The sequence below is a fragment of the Diaporthe amygdali genome (genome assembly GCF_026229845.1).
Source record: "Diaporthe amygdali strain CAA958 chromosome Unknown NODE_50_length_292117_cov_63_955086, whole genome shotgun sequence".
Taxonomy (NCBI): domain Eukaryota; kingdom Fungi; phylum Ascomycota; class Sordariomycetes; order Diaporthales; family Diaporthaceae; genus Diaporthe; species Diaporthe amygdali.
Window position 1 is genome coordinate 152720 of NW_026517070.1, and position 19278 is coordinate 171997.

At 51.3% G+C, this 19278-nt stretch overlaps 7 protein-coding genes across 7 annotated transcripts; 3 read left to right on the plus strand and 4 right to left on the minus strand.

Annotated features, from left to right (window-relative positions):
- Window positions 1-530: 530 nt before the first annotated feature.
- J7T55_014678 (uncharacterized protein) lies at window positions 531-3145 on the minus strand (the record flags this gene model as incomplete). The annotated part of the gene is made up of 6 exons (XM_053134989.1): window positions 531-1241; window positions 1312-1640; window positions 1696-1781; window positions 1838-2164; window positions 2220-3052; window positions 3113-3145. The coding sequence occupies 6 exons, from the start codon at window positions 3143-3145 to the stop codon at window positions 531-533; spliced, it is 2319 nt and encodes a 772-aa protein (XP_052987311.1).
- A 1547-nt stretch (window positions 3146-4692) lies between these two features.
- Window positions 4693-5698, plus strand: J7T55_014679 (uncharacterized protein; the record flags this gene model as incomplete). Its single annotated transcript, XM_053134990.1, has 4 exons — window positions 4693-4711; window positions 4831-4969; window positions 5061-5322; window positions 5384-5698. The coding sequence occupies 4 exons, from the start codon at window positions 4693-4695 to the stop codon at window positions 5696-5698; spliced, it is 735 nt and encodes a 244-aa protein (XP_052987312.1).
- Window positions 5699-5963: 265 nt separating this feature from the next.
- Window positions 5964-6620, minus strand: J7T55_014680 (uncharacterized protein; the record flags this gene model as incomplete). The annotated part of the gene is made up of 1 exon (XM_053134991.1): window positions 5964-6620. One exon carries the CDS (start codon window positions 6618-6620, stop codon window positions 5964-5966), a length of 657 nt encoding a protein of 218 aa, XP_052987313.1.
- A 1597-nt stretch (window positions 6621-8217) lies between these two features.
- On the plus strand, window positions 8218-10026 carry J7T55_014681 (transporter SEO1; the record flags this gene model as incomplete). The annotated part of the gene is made up of 5 exons (XM_053134992.1): window positions 8218-8380; window positions 8435-8701; window positions 8784-8939; window positions 9044-9809; window positions 9864-10026. 5 exons carry the CDS (start codon window positions 8218-8220, stop codon window positions 10024-10026), a joined length of 1515 nt encoding a protein of 504 aa, XP_052987314.1.
- A 2833-nt stretch (window positions 10027-12859) lies between these two features.
- On the minus strand, window positions 12860-13518 carry J7T55_014682 (uncharacterized protein; the record flags this gene model as incomplete). Its single annotated transcript, XM_053134993.1, has 2 exons — window positions 12860-13024; window positions 13129-13518. The coding sequence occupies 2 exons, from the start codon at window positions 13516-13518 to the stop codon at window positions 12860-12862; spliced, it is 555 nt and encodes a 184-aa protein (XP_052987315.1).
- Window positions 13519-15458: 1940 nt separating this feature from the next.
- J7T55_014683 (uncharacterized protein) lies at window positions 15459-17118 on the plus strand (the record flags this gene model as incomplete). Its single annotated transcript, XM_053134994.1, has 4 exons — window positions 15459-15930; window positions 16062-16276; window positions 16348-16557; window positions 16630-17118. 4 exons carry the CDS (start codon window positions 15459-15461, stop codon window positions 17116-17118), a joined length of 1386 nt encoding a protein of 461 aa, XP_052987316.1.
- A 221-nt stretch (window positions 17119-17339) lies between these two features.
- J7T55_014684 (uncharacterized protein) lies at window positions 17340-17990 on the minus strand (the record flags this gene model as incomplete). Its single annotated transcript, XM_053134995.1, has 2 exons — window positions 17340-17529; window positions 17590-17990. The coding sequence occupies 2 exons, from the start codon at window positions 17988-17990 to the stop codon at window positions 17340-17342; spliced, it is 591 nt and encodes a 196-aa protein (XP_052987317.1).
- Between the last annotated feature and the right edge of the window lie 1288 nt (window positions 17991-19278).

A 19278-nucleotide genomic window follows, 5' to 3' on the forward strand; every position in this document is an offset into this window, starting at 1 on the left:
TCAAGGGAAGAGCGGGGCAAATGGGACAACTGGCGGAATTTGAGAGAGAACACTGGCTTTGTTTACAACCCAAAAGTGATATCTCCCAAGATTTGGCGTTCAGAGGCGGGATTAGATCATCGTCGGTATCGCGGAAAAAATCTAATTCTGTGGGCACCGAATTTATGGACACGACTATTTCAATTTGGGGGTTTCGTGAGAAGAAAATAGTGAATCATGCATATAATTGCAACCTATGCGTGAGGGAAATGAAAACTGTATCGCATTAAGGGTGGGTCTATGTGTAGTAGTAGTAGTAGTAGAGTCATCATCAGTCTTTCTAGCAAGTGCAACACTTTTGTCCGGCGAGGTCGAGAAAACTACGAGCTCCTGAACGCTGGCAATTTGTCAAACGATGATGATGGTGGTGGTGTTGATGATGGTCTGTCAAGACCAGAAGACCCTCCTTGAACGCCTGTATGCTTCCAGAAAATTCCGTGACGCCGTCATGATAATTGTAATCCGTAAACACCATCCGATGCTACAAACTCCTAGGTAGTGGGTTTCTGCGGCAGTGTCGCAGGATTGCCATAGGTTGGCAGGTTGCTATATGGTTGGCCGTGGGCCATAGGCAGGCCCTGTGGCAAAGAGGGCTTGCTGGGTATGTGAGGCGGTCCCTGGGCAGGTGGATGCGGGGGCAGCTGGTGAGGGACGTGAGGGACGTGAGGCGGGTGCTGCACGTTGGGTGGCGGGGCATGATACGGAGGGAGGGAGTTGTTAGATCCCTGTCGCATCATGTTGTAGCCATTCGCGTTGCCGTAGGGAGGCTGGCCCATGGGCGGGCCAGCCTGGTAGTTAGAGTAGTGAAGGTGAGGAGGCGTGATCTGAGGGCTGCCCTGTTGAGGTGGCCCATAACCACTGTACGGGCCGGGGGGCGGCTGCATTGGCCCCATCCCGTTGCCTGGTACAAAAGACTGCGTCTTGGGGTTGAAGGCATGACGGTTGAAACTGCCCGGGATAGGATGCTGGCTCTTTGGATCGCTGGGGTTGGCGTTGACTGGGAGGGCGCCATAAGCGTAGGGGATCCCATTTGGAGCCACAGGCGTGGCCCGAGATTGGTAAGGGCTTGAGTTGAAGCTGGGAGGCTGCTGCCACCCGTTCTGCGGTTGAGGTGGGCCCTGCATAGGCGGTCCGTAAGGTGCCGGAGGCATCTGGTTCACGACGGGAGGCTGATAACGCGGTGGGCCGGGCGGCTGGGCGTACTGTCGAGACAATTGTTAGTACATCGCTGGAAAAACGCAAGAAAGCCCATAGATGTTCACCACGACTTACGTTTGACATGTTGTTGTACGGCGGGCCATAACCATTGCCCGGCATCATGGGAGGGAATTGCTGACTCGGAACACCGTACATGTTTGGAACCGCAGGGGGATAAGCCTGTTGCTGTACTGAGCCATTGAGCTGCGCACCTGCTGGCATGTAGTGCGGCTGAGCCCAAGTGGCCTGGTGAGGGTGTCCGTAGGCTGGAGCATAAGCGATATAGTTGGACCGGGTGTCAAAGGTATCCGAGTCCCGCCTCTTCTTCGCCTTCTTTGCACCGGTAATTTTGTCTCGCACAGATACAGAGCTAGCACGAGATACACCAGTGCTATCGTCATTCTCTGCATAATCGTCAGAATTGTCAAGAAGTTGCAAACAGAGGGCGGTTCTACATACCTGGAGTGGAGACATCTGTGGAAGCTGTACCGAAGATTCTCTCCCGTGCCTTGTTGTAAGCTTCTTCCCTCTCCTCTCTCGACATCCTGGGGTGCCGTGTTAGCTCCTAATCGTCTGCGCAGCTTCTTCTTGCGATACTTACTTTTCTTTTGCAGCTTGCTTGTCCTTGGAGTCACTTCCGGATTCCGAGGTTGGCTTCGAGGGTCCAGCACTTCCTGAGCCGAACTCCCCTTCTTCTCCACGTCGCATTATCTTCTTGGGCATCACGATTGGCGGAGGAGTGCTTGCAGCAGAGGCGTTCTGTGCTATGCTGGCCAGTGAGGGAGGCACCCTACAGAAAGGGGTTCTGAAGATGCGGACTGCTCCAGCACCAGCCTCGAAGGAATGTGTCATATGATAGTAATCAGCCAGCTTGTGGGTCAACATCCTGCAGAAAGAATTGGATGGAGGCAAGTCCATGAAAGGTTCTCTGTTCAGAGCATTAGCAAAGCGGAAGTAGAAGAGAATCCTGGACTACAACTCACTTCGAATCCTGTACAAACTCTATCACCATTTCTTCCAACTTCAACAGGAAAAACCGGTCCTTCGGTGATTGCATTGCCTCAAGGAGCTTCTCGTCGGGGTTCTGTCCATACATCCCATTGGGTGCAGACGTAGCACCAACAAGGGCAATTTTTGCATCAGTAACGGGTTGTTGCTCCAGAGATACAGTCTGCGGTGCCGTGGCTGCACGGTTGCCAGACTCGACAATGACATGCTGGGGGGCAATGCTGCGTGGAGGCATGTCGCCGAGCTGGATCCGGTAGACACGAGCAGCTACCTCAGAGCCCATGCGAGAGCCGGCAATGAGAGAGCCCCTGATGGAGAAGACATCATCATCTTGCTCAGCTGCCATCACGCTTGCGCTGTCGTCAGGTCGAAGTGATTCCTTTTCGTCCAACGCGTTGAAAGTCGTGCCTGAAGTGATGCTCTTGCCATCGAGGCTAGGAGGCTTTGTACCCAGCTCCGAGCTGGAATCTGCCTTCTGCGAAGCTTCGTCCGAAGGGCTTTGGGCCTTCGAGGACGGTCCAGTTGAGCCGGAATTGATGCCGTTGACCACGAGGCTCGGAGCAGACGACTCAATCTTCAGATTTTCCAGTCCATCAACAAGTCTGTCCTGTTCAAGAGGTTCGGCAGCACCCATCTTCGCTAGCTTGTCAACCGTATCGGCGCCATTAGCCACGACCGGGTTTCCTGCCACACTCTGACCTGAGATTTTGGGCGATGTCGGCAACTGATCCTCCCTCCCAGTATTCGAGGCGGCGTCTCTAGTGGGAGATGATATCGAATTTTCTTCTGTGGGTGCCGAGGCAAGGACCTTTGGTAATTGACTGTCAGCTTGGTGAGGGCAGAAGACGTCGGCGTTGTGGCAACTGACCTTGGCAAACGAGAGTTTCTTGACGTCAGTCATGGTCGTCCGTACAGCTGTCATATGCGCTCGGAAGGATTTTCCTTGGAAACGGTTCGTGGACGTTGGAGAGAATGCGCGTACCCCCAGGAAGCGAGCGTGTAGACCAGTTGCGCAAAGTTCAGTCGCACTCAAGAAATGAACTCCAAAGATGGGCAGTTGAAGAAATCTAGGAAACAAAGTGGATCAGAGCGGTCCGAGTCGAGAAGGAGGTGCAGGTGCTCATTGTCGGGAGTCGAGGTTGGTTCCTTGGTGGTTTTGTCTGTAGGATAGACGGTTGGACTATCCTGCCCAAGAATTTATCCTCGGCCGATCAGGGGAGGGAAGCCTTGGGCACGTCTGTATCTGTCGTGTGGTCGAGGTAGTACGGACAGGCCGCAGTCGCGCAGGCGACTGTAAATGCAAGGCGACAGACAGGCTGTGAGGCGGGGGCCGAAGAGTAGGCTGCAGACTTGCCGAAAAGATGGGCAGAGCAGAGGATGGGCAGTGATGCGAGGCTAGAATTTGTAAATTCGGTCGCACCAAAGAGGTAGGGGAGTGATGGACGAGGCGCTCTGAGAAGCACAGGCTCGATGTGGCCAGCTCTACCAGCCAAAGCAGGTACCGTGCAGACTGGGAGAGGTAGCTGACGACCGCGCCTCCACAGTTGGTCAGGTACTGTGTGGTGATGGGCGGGAGCAGTGCGGGTGTGGATGTCGGTCGAGTTGGAAGAACACAAGAATCTGACAGACGGGAGCGGTGCTGACACTGCCGCGGTTCCCCGACCGATTCGGTGATTGATGAGGCCTGGGGCAGAAGAAAAAAGGGCAGCTGATGGAAAATGGCTATTCTCCCATCCCCTTTCTCGTCATCCGCGCGTGGGAAAGAAAAAAGAAGAAAGGACTGTGAATAGCTTCAGTGAGAGGCTCCCAATCTCGGCAGAAAGTTAGACTGGCCTGGCTGGAATGGATTGGATTGGGCCTTGACTTGACTTGACAGGTGCTAAGGATGAGCACCTGAGTACCACCGCTCCCCCGACCGTGGATTGGGGGGAAAGGGAGCTAGCTGGCAGGGGCAGGGGGCACGGGCCAGATCCAGGGCCGTCCACGCCGCCCTGGCAGGGAGTCGTGGGAGTCGTCCTCGCTGAGCCCGTCTCCTTCCTGCCCCAGTGCTGCCCCTCTCTAGGACTTCCTGGACTTCTAGCCTGCCACGCTGCCAGCCCGGTCGGATTTAGTCAGCTGGCTTCTCCACGTGACGTTTCCGTCCAATCTGACGGCCAGAGGCAGACAGACAGATGTATGCGTGAGAGTGAGAGTGAGAGTAAGCCTTCTCTATTGGTAGGGGACCACCGAGGCCTGGCCTGAGGCTCATCGCGTCTGTCAATCGATCAGCGTATCTATCTAGTTACCTGGAGTTTGGCCTCCCGCAGCTCGACGAGGCTTTTCACCAGCCATACACGAAGTGGCAACTGACTACTTTCACTGCCTCAATCAACTGCTTGCATTGCTTTTCTCAACCCGCAATTTCTTCACCCTTTTCACAACCATAACCCCCCTGATCGATCATCAGAAATGCACTCATACAGGGGCCGTGGGGGCCCAAGGAAGCCTACACCGACCAACGTCCAGTGCCAAAAGTGTTTAAAACGAGATATGTCTGCCTGGCTTGCCTTCTAGTTCTGCCTGTCTTCGTAAGGCTGACTGTCTTAGCACGCCACTATTCCTACGAATGCAAGGTCCAACTCCAGGAACGGCCCTACAACGCCAGGCCGTCTCGCACCCAGCAGCTGCTCAACCCCAAGCTTGTTCCCAAGCTCACCAATGACACGCCTGACGATGCTACGCGAAAGTGAGCCTCCCTGCCGCCCTTCAATTTCCTTCACTTCACTTCTCCTGCATTTGATTCCATTTGCTCATGGGCTCTGCTAAGTGTGTATTAGGAAAGGTGTTGCCGACGAGGAGTTGGCAAGAAAGGAGGCCGAGAGGGCTCGCAAGCGGGAGCTAGATGAAGATAATGAACCGCGTGGACGCGAGCACGAATCCAAACGCCAACGATCCAGCTCCGTGGACTCGGTCTCATCCATCTCGACAAGGTCTTCTAAGTCACCGCCCCCACGAGCACGGGCATCGCCCGCGCCGCGCCGCGCCCACGATGATTCGCCACCCGCACGACGGGCGAGGCGAAGCAGGTCCTTCGACTCTGTCAGTGACGGCAGTCGAGGGCGATCCCCAAGCCCGGATGCCCAGTACCGTCCTCGTCTAGGCCGGCATCAAGGATCGCCTGATCCTCGCGAACATCCCGATTCCCGCCGGGGGGCTCGTGACAGCTCCTCTGAGAGAGACCCACGACCACACGTGCGGCAAACGCGTCGCTCTTCTCTTTCCGACGACGGAAGACCACCGCCTCGGCGACAGCAGAGGTACGATTCGCGTTCGCCGGGTCGACAAGACCCCAGAGATCGACGTCGAGCAGAGGAAGGTCAGTACAGGGAGTACAGGGAACGACACGAGGGCCCTCGGGGTCGTCAGGGACATAGAACCCCTCCAGAGCCTGAGCCACCTCGGGAGCGCAGTTTGAGTCCCTTCAGCAAGCGGTTAGCATTGACGCAAGCCATGAACCGGTAGATAGATATGGGTATCATTTTGCGTACCCTCCCTCAAGAAATGACTTTTGACCAACCAAATAATGTGTTTCCACCCTTGCCTCGTGACGGCTTTCTTGCGATTTTGTGGCAAGCATGCCCTTGACCGACATCCGTCCAGAGCAATGGGGGCCAGTCCCCTTGTGCCGAAGTGATGTTTCGCTGCAGCTTTTGTTTCTCAACTTTCCAGTCTTGTCGCAGTCACTCTACCTCGATAGCTTCCCGCTCCCTCTGCTCCTCTGCCTCTTCCTCCCGCTGCCTTAGCCTCACAATTTCCTCCAACTCCCGGCCTTCCAATGTGGAAGCGACAGCCTCCCCGTCCGCCAGCCTCCCGTCCTTGTGCTGTGCCTCGGCCTTTTTCTCTTGTAGTCGCTCCCTCACGAGCCTTGCGATTGCATTGTCTGTCCTGACGTTCAACACCTCCAGCTTCTTGTCCAGCTCCCTCTTCAGGTCCCAATTCGGCTTCTTGGGCTGCAGCTTGAACAGGTCGATACCCTTGTCGTCACCCGCGTCCTCGGCCGCCTTCCTCTTCACCTCCAACTCCAGCTGCGCCGCCTGCTCCTCCAGCGTTTCGTCGTCTGGGCCCAGCGTGGGCGGCGCCTCGAAGCCTAGCTTGGGGCCCTTGGTCTCCGCGTCGTAGTTGCGCCCAGACAGGTATTTCCTCGAGACATCCCCCTCATCTTCCTGAGCATCTGGGCCGGGAGCGATGCCGGCTTGGGGCGCGGGCGATGCCACGCGGTCGGACTCTGGAGGCGCGATCTCGTCCTCGGGTTGCTTGCGCTTGAGAGACTTCAGTTTTGCGAGACGCGCTTTGCGGTCGTCTGCCGCGGCGCTGAGTGTTGCGTGTGGGGCCGACATCGCGGAAATTGGTGTAGTAGAAAATCAAGAGGCGGACTGAAGTTTCTGGAGGGTCGGGTCAAGGCTTTTTGGTGGTAGTTACCAGTTGCGCTGTAGTCAGTATTGGTAGATGTTGATTTCGTGAAGCTTGACCCCTGCTGTGCAGACCCGAACCCCACAAGTCGAGGCAGGGGGAGTCGGGGGGTGAGCACCCAAACTAACAAGTCATAAATTCCAATCGAGATATCACATGTCCTCGTTAGGCTTATTCGATAAATCGATATTCGGGCAGAGCGAGGCTTCAGATGCGATGTGGACTCGGGATAACCAATCCTCTTACCCTTTTTTCAAGTTCTAGCACATCAATATTGACACCTTGCCTGAAACCTTCAGCTGTCAGCCCGATGCCCATCGGTCACCCGAGCCAACAGTTAAAACCTTGCTTTGGGGGCGACGGAGGGGTCCGGCGAAATGCCACCAACTTGTGAGTCTCTAGACCGAAAAGAGAGCGTCGAATTAGGTGTATTGACTGGTTGGAATATTCACCGACATGATTTTGCTGCAGCATATAAAGCTCACATAGTAATGTTGTGCATACGTTCCCACCGCTTCTATATCAACTAAAAGTGTTACTTCTTCCCCTTAATCAGAGAGGTATAGAGCATTCAGCTCGTTGCGTTATCAGATTAGCCTCCGGAAAGCATCAGGAAATTGTTACTAGCATGCTGGAATGGTAAGAAACACTGGTGAGCCCTCAGTCTCTTATTACGCGGGAGACGAAAAACGATCATGCTTTGTAGAAAATAAATTTAGAATTCTTTGAAAATGCGCACAAGCGTCAGTACAACTCGTCTCTAGTCAGCCTTGTCCTATGAGGCGCAGATGAACAGGCCAAGGCTGTCGCCCTGGTGAAGCATTTCCTGCACGAGGCTGACACAGGGCTCGAAGAGTCGACCACATTTAAAATATGTAGACATGTACCAAATCGAAATCACAGATGACAGGACTAGTGCTTAACAGATTTGTACATATGCAACAATTGCAATTTTCTAGAGATTTGGCCCATGCGGGTTTTTGTTCCGGTCGGAAAAGCCGGGAAAGTGTTGACGAATGATGTGAAGGAACACAGTGTTTTCAATGTCCAGTTGTGTATAAGAAACGCGTGTCGACTAGAATCACATATTTGCGCAACATTGTCTGCCGGTTGCTGCGATTGCGGCCCTAGGTGAACGTCACCTTCCACGTTGCGCCATCTGCCACCAAATGGCATCATGTGGGGTGTCCAAGGAAACCACTGAGACTCATAGGAGCTTTACCATAAGATGCTAGCATATCACTAGCATCCATATTTCAACCCGTCATCTGCCAATCTGGTGTCCATTTTGTACAGAGTGGAACTGGTTACAAGTAGGCTAACTTCCAGGGTTGGTGATGTGACTGAATTCATTCGTGACGACTTTGCCAGTATCAATTTCGAGGTGCCGGAATCGCTGTGAGGATTTTTTGCATCACAAAGGTCCATATCAGAACAGATTTGAAACATTCTTGGATGAGAACGAACATGCTGCGGTGCAATTGATAATCACCAATTTCGAAACTATCTTGATATCAGAACAGTATGGGGAGCAGCAACGAACAAGCCTCCAATAGGAATTGGTACCAATGGTACTCTCCTGATCAAACCCCAGAAGAAAGAAGATTGGTTCTGAAGTTAGACCTCTTGATTGTTCCATATGCCTTCATCTTGTACTGGGTGAAATATATCGACCAGACAAACATTAGTATGTTATTTACCGCCCGGCAAAGAGTAACGAAGCTGACGCAGGATTATGTAGACAATGCTTACGTTTCTGGGATGTCCGAAGACCTCAACTTCAACGGCAATGAACTTGTGCAATTCCAGACAATATTCGTTGTTGGGAATGTATTAGGCCTCCTCCCGTTCATCTACCTCTTTCCACGAGTACCCATGCACTTTTTGGTACCGACTTTGGACCTGGGTTGGGGGATTTTTACTCTCCTGCAGTATCGAGCACAGAGTTACGGGGAGATCATGGCCTACCGTTTCCTCGTCTCCATCTTCGAGGCCTCTTATTTTCCCGGTGAGTGAATGGCGAACAATTATCTAAGGAGAGGATGTGACCCCATTGCGCCTAATTGTACAGGTTTGCTAATGACTGGCAGGTATCCATTTTGTGCTAGGCTCCTGGTACAGAAGTGACGAGATTGGAAGGCGAGGTGGAATTTTCTACGTCGGTTTGACCCTCGGCACCTTGACTGCCAGTCTTCTCCAGGCGGCTGCGACAACATACCTAGATGGGCATAACGGACTGCCAGGCTGTACGTATAACCATTCCCCCGCTACGGTGGCCCATCCGTCTTTTATTAGAATCTTGTAGAATTCATCCATTCGGATTCCGTAGCAGATGACTAACACATACTAGGGCGATGGTTATTCATCATTAACGCAATAATCACCCTTCCCCTTGCATTCCTGGGATACTTCATCTGGCCTGGTACGCCAGCCAGGCCCAACAAGCTCGTGATCAGTGAGCGTGATTTGGAGTTGGCTAGGTCTCGGCTGGAACGTCAAGGCTCAGTCGTCAAGAGTGTCCCTTTCTCTTTTGCACTGCTCAGTCGGATTTTCAAAAATTGGAAATTCTACGTTTTGGTCTTGTGGGATGTGTTCTTCTTCAACACCAGTGCAAATACCGCAGCCTTCTTGCTGTGGATCAAGAGTCTACACCGTTATGACATTGCGACTATGAACAATTTTTCCGCGATAAGTCCTGCTTTGGGGATATTTTTCGTGCTGTTCATCAACTTCAGTGCTGATCTATGGATCTCGCGGGCTAATGCTATTACCCTTGCATCAGCCTTCAACTTTACCGGACTCGTTATCCTCGCGGTCTGGAACGTGCCCGAGGCAGCGAAGTGGTTCGCTTTTAGTGTGTCGTACTCGGCAGTGGCTGTGTCTTCGGTGCTCTATGGCTGGGCTAACATCATCTTGAAGGACAACATCGAAGAAAGGGCATTGACTCTTGTTTTGATGACTGCCATTGCAACATCGACCAATGCTTGGATCCCACTGTTTGTTTATCCCACAGTTGAATCGCCGCGGTTTCCAAAAGGCTATGTCTATTCGGCTTCCATGGTCGTATGCCTGGTCGTAATGACCCATATAATATCGCACCTTTTTGGCAATGACGGGTATGCCTGCTTCTTTCCACGTCTGTGATGATCAGTGGCTGACAAGACAAGTAGTCAGAAGCGTTCAAACACCGCACAAGGGCTCGCCGAGGCCGAACCAGGATCAGAGAGGGATTTGGCCAATGGCAAGGATTTCCAAAGAATCGATGAGACCAATGCTATCAAGAACACCGGATCACAAGCCACAATTCCGGCTGATGGAGTACCGGCAGCATGATTGAGCTCCGAGAAACGTGACCAAACACACAAAATATCTATTCCAAGGTTTCGCTCCCACCACCCAAAAACCGACACAATTAATTACCTTTAACACCGAGAATTCATAATACATCATGCCGTCCGAGTTTTTTCCCTTTATAACCAGCCCACCATAACCCGTCCATTCCGTAAGAAATATTACTCCATAGCGCAAATGCAATCAACGAAATCTAGTTGCAGTAGGACCGCCCATAATTGACAAAGGTGTCAACTTATTCTTTCACTGGTGGTTTTTTGGTGCCGGTCTTGAAGAAGTTCAGTCAGCCATACAGATCTTAACGAAAGCGAACTTGGTGCGCCGAGTCCGCGGTGGCAGACCAGTGCTGAACAAAGTGAACATTATGAACAGCACGTCCTCCATCTAGAACTTCTACTGAGCAACGCTTTCAGCGTGTGCTAGTCCTTGATGGAGGTGTCAGGTCTCCCAACCGCGCACTCTGATGCAAAAGCAAGGCGTGTCACCTACTGTGTCGTACCCGCTACGGGTCATTTTGACGGAGTAACGCAGTTACTTCCAGGTCAAGAGTTCACCTAGTTCTGGAGAATTGTATACTCGATGACAGGGATGCTCTCAAGAGGCCTCCAGGTTTTCCACGAATCGTACTGAGCTTGTTGCGTAGGTCACAGATTGCCGGCAATCGATTGGCTACACTCCCGAGTTGAGTTTCAAGTGTAGTTTGCGTGGAGTTGTGGGGCCTGGTTTGTCTACTGGGAAGACAGAAAACCCACTGAGATAATATAATTAGCAAGCTTGTGGTACACTTGAGGCGAGCAAATCCACGACAAATAGATTTGAGGAATGAAGTGTCGCGGACTACTCTGCCAAACGTAAAATACAGAACGCACATTGCACTGTTTTCACTCCACAGTTTGAAGATTTGTCCGTAATTCACAAACTCCCGAGACCGATTTCTCAAAAGACCACTGATTTCAAGTTTTCGAATATTGCGAATCCCCTTTTTTCATATACCCCGACTTTTGTCGATACTGGCCAGCCGTGTACCAACAGGTGAGATATTAATAGCAACAGTCCAGATGTCCGGAATAAGAGAATTGTGGATCGATCATCCGACTCAAGATAATGGGCTTAAGTGATGTGGCAAATAAAAATAAAGTTGCCTTACTAGTGATGAGCCATGCCTTATGACCTTTCAGACATGGAAAAAATTGATAGGCTTCTCAGGGAGGCCGCCGGCCTTGATTTCAGAGAGACCCATTGCGGTTGAGAACAGCTCAACAAAGATAATTTTTATGCGATCCTCCTTTAAATCATGGAATCCATAGATGATGAACTTGGGCATAAAATCTATGTGGCGCCAACTGACGCTGCCACGTTGACTTCCTCCGGATCCTGGCTCCACCCAAGCAACAGTTGCAGCCCGAAAATTTTCGAAGCTTCATCCACAAAGAGTGAGACCCAATCACGTTGGGAAGGCAGGCCCGCCGTTTCGCCGAATTGTCAAATCAAATGGTTCTTAACAACTGATATGGAGTCGCTATACGCGCCAATGCACCTCAACTCTCTCCACACATGACCGGCATCGTCTGCAGGAACCACAATACGTTTCTAACTTCCTGAATAGGCCCGCGCCGTGTCGAGGGCAGCAACACTGGGCTTAAGCGAGCCTTCCTACCCCACTGATCACCAGTTCGCAGCTACTGCTGAGACGGCCCTAGGCCACGATCAACTGGTGCTCATCTCCGACCAAGGAATGTGCTAGACTAAGTCGTCGCTGGACGCATGAGCCGCTGTAGCCGCCGCTGTAGCCGCCGCTGTCGCCATTTTATTGGTGACAACGAGTCGAAAGTGATACTCCCGATCAGGAATGGATGAAACCATATTAAAAAGCTGTTAGGAAGACGACTGGCTATCTATCCTAGATTGGACCATGATCTTCTAGAGCCTAACCACTGTGCAGAGAGTCACACCTAGTTCCGATACAGCCATTCAATAGGTCCACGATTTGCCCTTGCGGTCGAAGCCAAGATGTGCGGCTCTATCAGTTTTATCATTTCGATCACTAGGATCTGTCGACGAAGTGCGTATGATGACGATCCCGATACCGCCTTTCAGCCGAATGCTTTGTGTTCTGCATCAATGATTGGACACTATGTTGGCAGTCATGTGCATTAGAAATCCTATGATTACGCGTGCGAAAGCCGTAGAGACGACATCTATGGAAAAGCTCGACCAGGGAGATCACCCCTTGATAGATATGACATTAACATACTATACACAGCCCCTTATACCCTGCCTGTTATGAAGTCCGTAAAACATGGTTGGACGGACTTCCGCAATTAGGTAGGCAGGCTTCTCAAAACTCCCTCCCTGTGTCTGCGCGATGCATTCTCTATGGTACCTCTCGAAACTTTGTATTTTCAGGAGCAAATCAAGCAAATTCGAAGCAAAAAGCAACTTAACTCTCCAGAAGTTTAGCGCAAACAGTCAAGTTTACCGCTCTGCGCATGAAGAGCTCTGGCGATAATGCGAAAGCCATTAACGATCTTCACCATGCCTGAGATGAAGTACGCTGTTGCATGCCATGCGAAAGGAAAAAAAATCTTTCCGTTCCTTTCTGGGTGCCTCGATTTTGAAATGCCTGACCATTCCGGAGCTCTTGACTGTTCGCTTGCTCTAACTGAACAAACCCGGGCAAATGAGCCGCGAGATCCTTTACTGCCACTTTCTTGACAACAACCTGAGGGGTTCCTTCACAATGCTTTGCTGTAACACCCCTATCCCAATTCGACCTGACAGCCCTGGACGCTGGCACGAAAAGCTGCCTCTAAGCTTAATCTTTCTGCGGCGCCAGCCCTGATGGCCCTGATGTGGGTTTCGCAGCCTGAGATTGCTCGACAGCTAGGTCTTGCTCCGTCTGAAACTTGGTCTCTGTGGCATGGACAATCCTCCGCATGATTCCACCAAGTTGAGACATGTGTATGTCGAGGCTCAGCTCCTGTTAGTCATCAGTCACCTGCTACGGAGCCCGAATCGATGCATTCTGGGAAATTGTAATACAAGCCGCATGGGCAACCGTAAAGGGATGAGGCTTATACTTACCAGACTTGACCACTTCTTTTCTTCGCCGATCATTTGCGCCATGTAGTAGGTTGTAATTTCCTGTCGAAGTTGGCGTAGCTCCCTAACATGCTTCATCGACTCGCTGATGTGCTTCCGTATGAGATCAGGACGGGTCGCCTCCCGACGAGTGAACTCTTCGGAATTCTGTCTTACAGTTTCCATGTCGCATTTGAGCTGATCGCACTCTTGGGCTACCTTTAGGTAAAGTCTCATGTCGTACTGGCTGAGTTCATTGATAGCAGCGTGCAGATCGTCGCGCAGTGTTTCGAAGCATCTGGCCGTCCATTTCAGAGTGAGGAGGTGCTTAGTTATGTCGTCTTTGAGGAAATCTGTGCGTGCTGCAGATTGTTGTGGTGGCTGTGAATCCATGTTGTGCCGAATTGGCCGGAGATAGGAAGCACTGTGGTGGGATTCGTTTGTTTTTCACTGAGGAGAAAACAAGACGATGTTGCTCGACAAGGTGTTTCTCTTTTGGAAGACTGCTGGCAAGTCACCAGGAAATGGAAAAAAAGAATGAGATGGGAAATCTTCTGTGAAAGACGTAAGACTCGTCCAATTACTCTCAATTGATGCCTTTGGAAGAACCTCTATGTCTGCGTCTAACAAGGCTCAAGCGGTTTTATCACTGTTGACCGACTCGCCCGATTTCAGTAGCTTGTCACTACTTAGGCATTTACCGCACAATTTGCTAAGCCTTCCTGCAAACTGCAAGATGTGCCCCAAATGATTCAAAGTGAATGGTTTGAACTGTATTGGAAGCTGCCTTACCTCACAGAAATACTCCTATCGAATTCTCGTTTCCAGAGGCTGTTCAACCATTACTGCATTTTGACATTGTGATGTCTCCTAGCGAAACTACAGATTCAATTTATCCAGAGCCAGAAAATCCGTCAAATTCTGGGCGTAAAATGGGTGGTAGTAGATCGAACGGCATGAATTTGGTGCCGGCTTGGACATCGTGTAGGTCACGAGGTAGTCAGAATCTACCAATGTATGGTATCAACTGACTCGCATTTGTATTCTGCCAAAATGTAAGGTTAAATATTCCAACATGTAAGGTCTACTTTAGCATTCGATCTGCTCTAGCGCATGACGGTCCGGCCGGACAAGGAAAAGTTCACAGCGATAAAGCTGATTGCGCAAGACGAAACAAATTTGTCCTGGTTGACTTATGAAAGAGCTGCAAGCCCAAAACAAGTATGCATTTCTTCGTCCCACGCAGTCTTGGCTTAGGCGCTGGCTGATACTACATTGCCAACTAATGAGAAGCTGTTTTTGTTGGTACCCTGAATTGTTCTCAGAGGACTCTGGCCTCCGACGTCTCTTAATGTAGAGACATGTCGATAATGATGTGTGACCGCAATTCGTACCCACTACTTGGTAAAATGCCCAGGTGGAGGCCGAAGTTGTTGGCTTATCACACATGCATCGGACGTCGACATGATTCCTTCAGATGCCCGGATGTGGCTGTTGGGTACTGGTTGCAATTCCGTGACTCAACAGGACACAAAACTACTGTACTGGGTTAAATCGTTGGCGAAGAAGCAGGCACTGGGCACTTGGATTGTCTCTGATAGAAACCAAGATCCAATGAAAGGTGAATGTGGCGGACAGTGATCGAACGAGTGATCGAATGGGTGATGGGACCAGGGCGTGCCACTCTCTAACTTGCATCAAGCCACCATCGTTAAAAGCCACATCGCTTCCATATTTTTCATCCAAACGTGAGGTTGGGGTGCTCTCTGGCGCAGGGAACGAATAATGAGATCGTCATTTGACCAACTTGTATACAGCCCACTAGATCGAATCCACAGAGTGATGTGGGTTTCCGAACAACAGACGTCGTTCTCAACAGTAATCAAAGATGTCGGTTGTCGGCAAATGCGATGCGGATCTGGACTTAAACTGTTGCATCATGAACGGCGTGGGCGGAGCAGGCTCTCCCAGAGCATCTGATGACGTCATTCTCATTTTGAACCGAACTGGCAAGTCAGTGCTGAATGGCGGCATATGGTCTGAGGCGCAAGGCGACTGAGAACTATTGACCGTGCCACTTGCCAACGTCCAGTATGTTTGCGACAAGATCAATAAATATCAAGGGGGCGCAAGCAAGGGATGAAGCTGAGCTTCAGTACTCACCAGCAGCATCGAGCCACCCATTGACTGACATCTCCCGCCCCCAAGTAGCCACAGCTTCAGCAGACAGCTCACAGCTTATAGCAAGCAGTTTCCATTGGCACATGTAGAAGGTTATCAACTGACCCTGCACCCCATTGTGAGCTCAACTTCCGGAATCTCGGTTCAACATCATGGCCGCCGATGTGAGCCAAACGAAAACCCCTGACATCGCTATCATCGGCGGCGGCATATCAGGAGTTACTTTGGCGATAGGCCTATACAAACGGGGAGTCAACTGTACCATTTATGAGGCTGCCTCAGAGCTGACTGGGGTCCGCGGGAGCATACCAATCAGCCGCAATGCCATGCGCGCCATGGAGCAAATCGACAGGTGTGTCCTCGGTGCTTTCAACCTTGTCTCAACCCGCAATAGATCCAGCTCAAAGAAAGGTGTTTGGGCCGACTTTGTGGATGGCATGTCGGCCCAACCAGCGACACATCTCGAGCCACTGTTTTCCATCATCGGTGCGGAAAATATTGGTCATAATATCGTTCCCTGCGCACGTTTTCTGGACGAATTGGTCAGGCTTTTACCGAAGGACATGGTCAGATTCGACAAGGAGTTGAAGCATGTATTGGATGACAGGATTGGCTCAGGTAAAAGTAAGCAGACCACCGAAATCGTTGGTAATTCTGTGCCAGGTCGAGAGGCCATATTGCCCTGAGTCTGGTGCACTATGGTTTCACTTCATCCAAGTCCCCAAGCTTGGGCCACGCTGATCATGGTGTAATAGTGCTCATGAAGTTTGAAGACGGCTCCGTGGCAGAAGCAGACGCGATCATTGGCTGTGATGGTGTCAAGTCTCGAACGAGAGCCTTGGTAGTGGGCGAGAATCATCCCGCTGCAACGGCATCATATACCCACAAATACGCCTATCGCGGGGACGTTCCCATGTCACAAGCGACGTTGGTCCTGGGCGAGGAGAGGGCAATGAACTCAACATGCTGGGTGCGTGAACCAAAAGGCCCACCTGCTACCCTGTAAATCTGCACGACAGAAAGCTGATCGGCTACCCACAGCTAGGGAAGAACCGACACTGTATGACGTTTCCTGTGGACCAGGGCCAGAACATGAGATTCTTGGCTTTCGTGACAAACGATCGCGAAGACTGGCCGAGCGACACCAAACAATGCCTGTCTACTACCAAAGCCGAAGCCTTGGATGACTTTCGTGCATTTGGTCCAAACGTGAAGCACATAATCAAGCTAGCCACAGGAGATTTCGAACGGGTGGGTCAGACCATTTCGCTTGACGGCCTTGTCAAAAGACGAGTAGATCTCAGCCGCTGACACCGAGAGCAGTGGGCCATCTTCGATCTTGGCGACTACACACTGTCTTCATATTTCAAAGATCGAATATGCCTCCTCGGCGAAGCAGCGCACGGCTCGAGCCCGCACCACGAAGCAGGGGCAGGTCTCTGCATTGAAGATGCCGCGGTGTTGGCCTGTCTCCTGTCAAACCCAGCAGTCAAAGGGGTCGAGATGTTCGAGAAAGCATTTGCTGTATATGACGCGCATAGGCGCGAGCGGACACAGTGGCACGTTCAAAGCAGCCGGAGAGCGGGAAATCTTGTCGAGTATCTGACGAGAGACGTCGCAGGAGATATTGGTAAGATGGCGAAGGAGCTGCGTGAGCGTTTGAGCCATATCTGGATTTTCGACATTGAGGATTCCATCCGGGAGGCGACCAAGGACCTGAATCGGAGGCTGTCTGTGCCAGGCTTCCAGAAATGTGACTCACAGGAAATGCCTTGGTTCTTGAATGAACATAATAATCTTGAGATGCAGTGAATCAAGTGCTGGAGATACTTATGCATACTACGGGAAGCACGGCGCATTGGAAAAGGGTTGAAAAGCATGGGAAAATAGTCACCACAAGCGAAGGCGTCACACGTTGGACTCTATTCATGGGCTGCAGCATAATCTCAAGTTCTAGCGAAAGCAATGAACGTAAACCGCAGCCAGACTCGATACCGCTCCGAATCTTGCGACCCCCCTCTCCACACTCTGGCCTACCCGCTGGTGAGACCTGAAAGGATTGTGACAGGGGCACCCGCCTTAGGGCAGCCAATTAGCCACGCCACCCCCATACGACTTGCGCTGCCGATGTCCGGGAGGACTGGACACCATATCTGGCCGTAGCTTGAACGCAGTTCAGATGAATTTTGGCTGAATTTGCTCATGATGTCCAAAATGGAGACACTAAGGAGCTTATTAGCCACAGATGCCAACACTCAAGCTGTTGCTCTGGTCATGGCTTACGAGGCGGAAGGGCCGTTCAGCAAAGCGACAGAGACGGCGCAGGACCTGTAACTGGCGACCTGAGTGAGGTTGGAGGTACTTTGGGGCCTCTCGCGATAGACCTGGAACCAGGTGCCCCTTGGGTGGAGGAAACCGGTCCAAAATCCAAGGCTGAGGAACAAGCAGTCTGTGGGTGACAGATCGCAGTCAGGGTCGTCTTCGTTAATTTGGGGAGGTTCATGCGATTTGCAGAACTCTTTGTCCCCATCGTCGTCATTAGACCATAAAATTTTGTTCTCGACGTACTTCGGCGGACTACCGCGAGCCACGAGACGGTCTTCGGGGTTGAGTTCGATGTCGGATGCGGAGGCAAGAGAGGTAAGAATGAGGGCTAGCACTGTGAGAAGAGGTCTGGGAAACATCTTGTTGTATAACGTCCTGTGACTGGGTTCGGTATGAGCTGTGTGGAATTTTCCTGGGCGGCCGACGAAATAGCGGCCGATAAGTAGAGCGGGTAACAGCTCGATTTTGAGGGTGGATGGAGATTTGAGTTCGGAATGGGCAGCTGCTTGGTTGTGTGTAGCAATAGTATTGGGCAATCAAGGGTTGAACGTCATGCAGGTTGCCCTCATGAATGTAACTCATGTGCTCACCGGTTCCCTGACTGTGAATCACTGCAGGACAAACAAACGGAAATACTCCAGATGACGGTGTTCTCAGCTCCCCACATTGTCCACTCATATTCTGGTAAGGATGTGATAGCAATCTAGGTCACCTGGGGCATGCAACTCCAGGATGTACATGCATGTGACTATGATTCAAACTATTTGATTATATCCACATAAATCTTTGCTGAATGCAGTTGTAGCCTTGGTTGTTCAATTTTGAATTGCCTTGAAAGAAAAAAAAACAGAAACTCAACAGCAAAGGGACAAGATGTGTATAAGAAGGGTGAAATCTTCAAACTTCAAGCATCATTAGCAGAACAAGGAGACAAAATGTGCAAGCTGTTCTCATTCCTTTGACCAGCAAGGTACCAAGGTTTCATGAATTTGGCCAGAGGCAAGGCTACAATCGGTGAGGAATACAATTGCTATTATGCAATTTGCTTTATGTGATTGACCCGTGGGATAACTCAGCATCTGTTGGGATGAACGCCTGTGGTCGACCGGGTCTTTGTTGATCTCCCTTCACGCATTTGAACATCTGTGAACAAATCGGGAATCCTTGCAAGCTGTAAAGCCCAAAATGGTATTAGTCCCATGCTCGCCGCCAGATTTAGGCGCAGGTGGCCCTAGACTTCAGCGCCTAGCGCTTACCCGCCGTTAAGGACCGGAAGAAGAGTGTCCCGCGCCAAGCCACAGTACCCAGCCATCCGGTAAGAAACCGCTCCGAGTTGGTCGTCGGCGCTTAGGTGTACCTATGGGGTTTCATTGATCCCAAGACCAAAGCTCGCTAGTAATGTCAGCTCTCTGGCGGCCGTCCACAACCACAATTAGGTGAGTGGTACTTGCTCCGCCTCTGTCAGCCAGGCCCGCATCTGACCAAGGCCTCGGGCGAAGCCCCGGATGGTCATTCTTCCTTTCCAAAAAAGCTTATTTTCATGTTGGCAGAGCTGAGGAGCGGCCTGCTCCCGAGGTGCCGTGCTCACCACCCGCAATATGAGGGTGTTCAGCCATTCCGGAGATGACACTGTGATGTCTAGGTAAA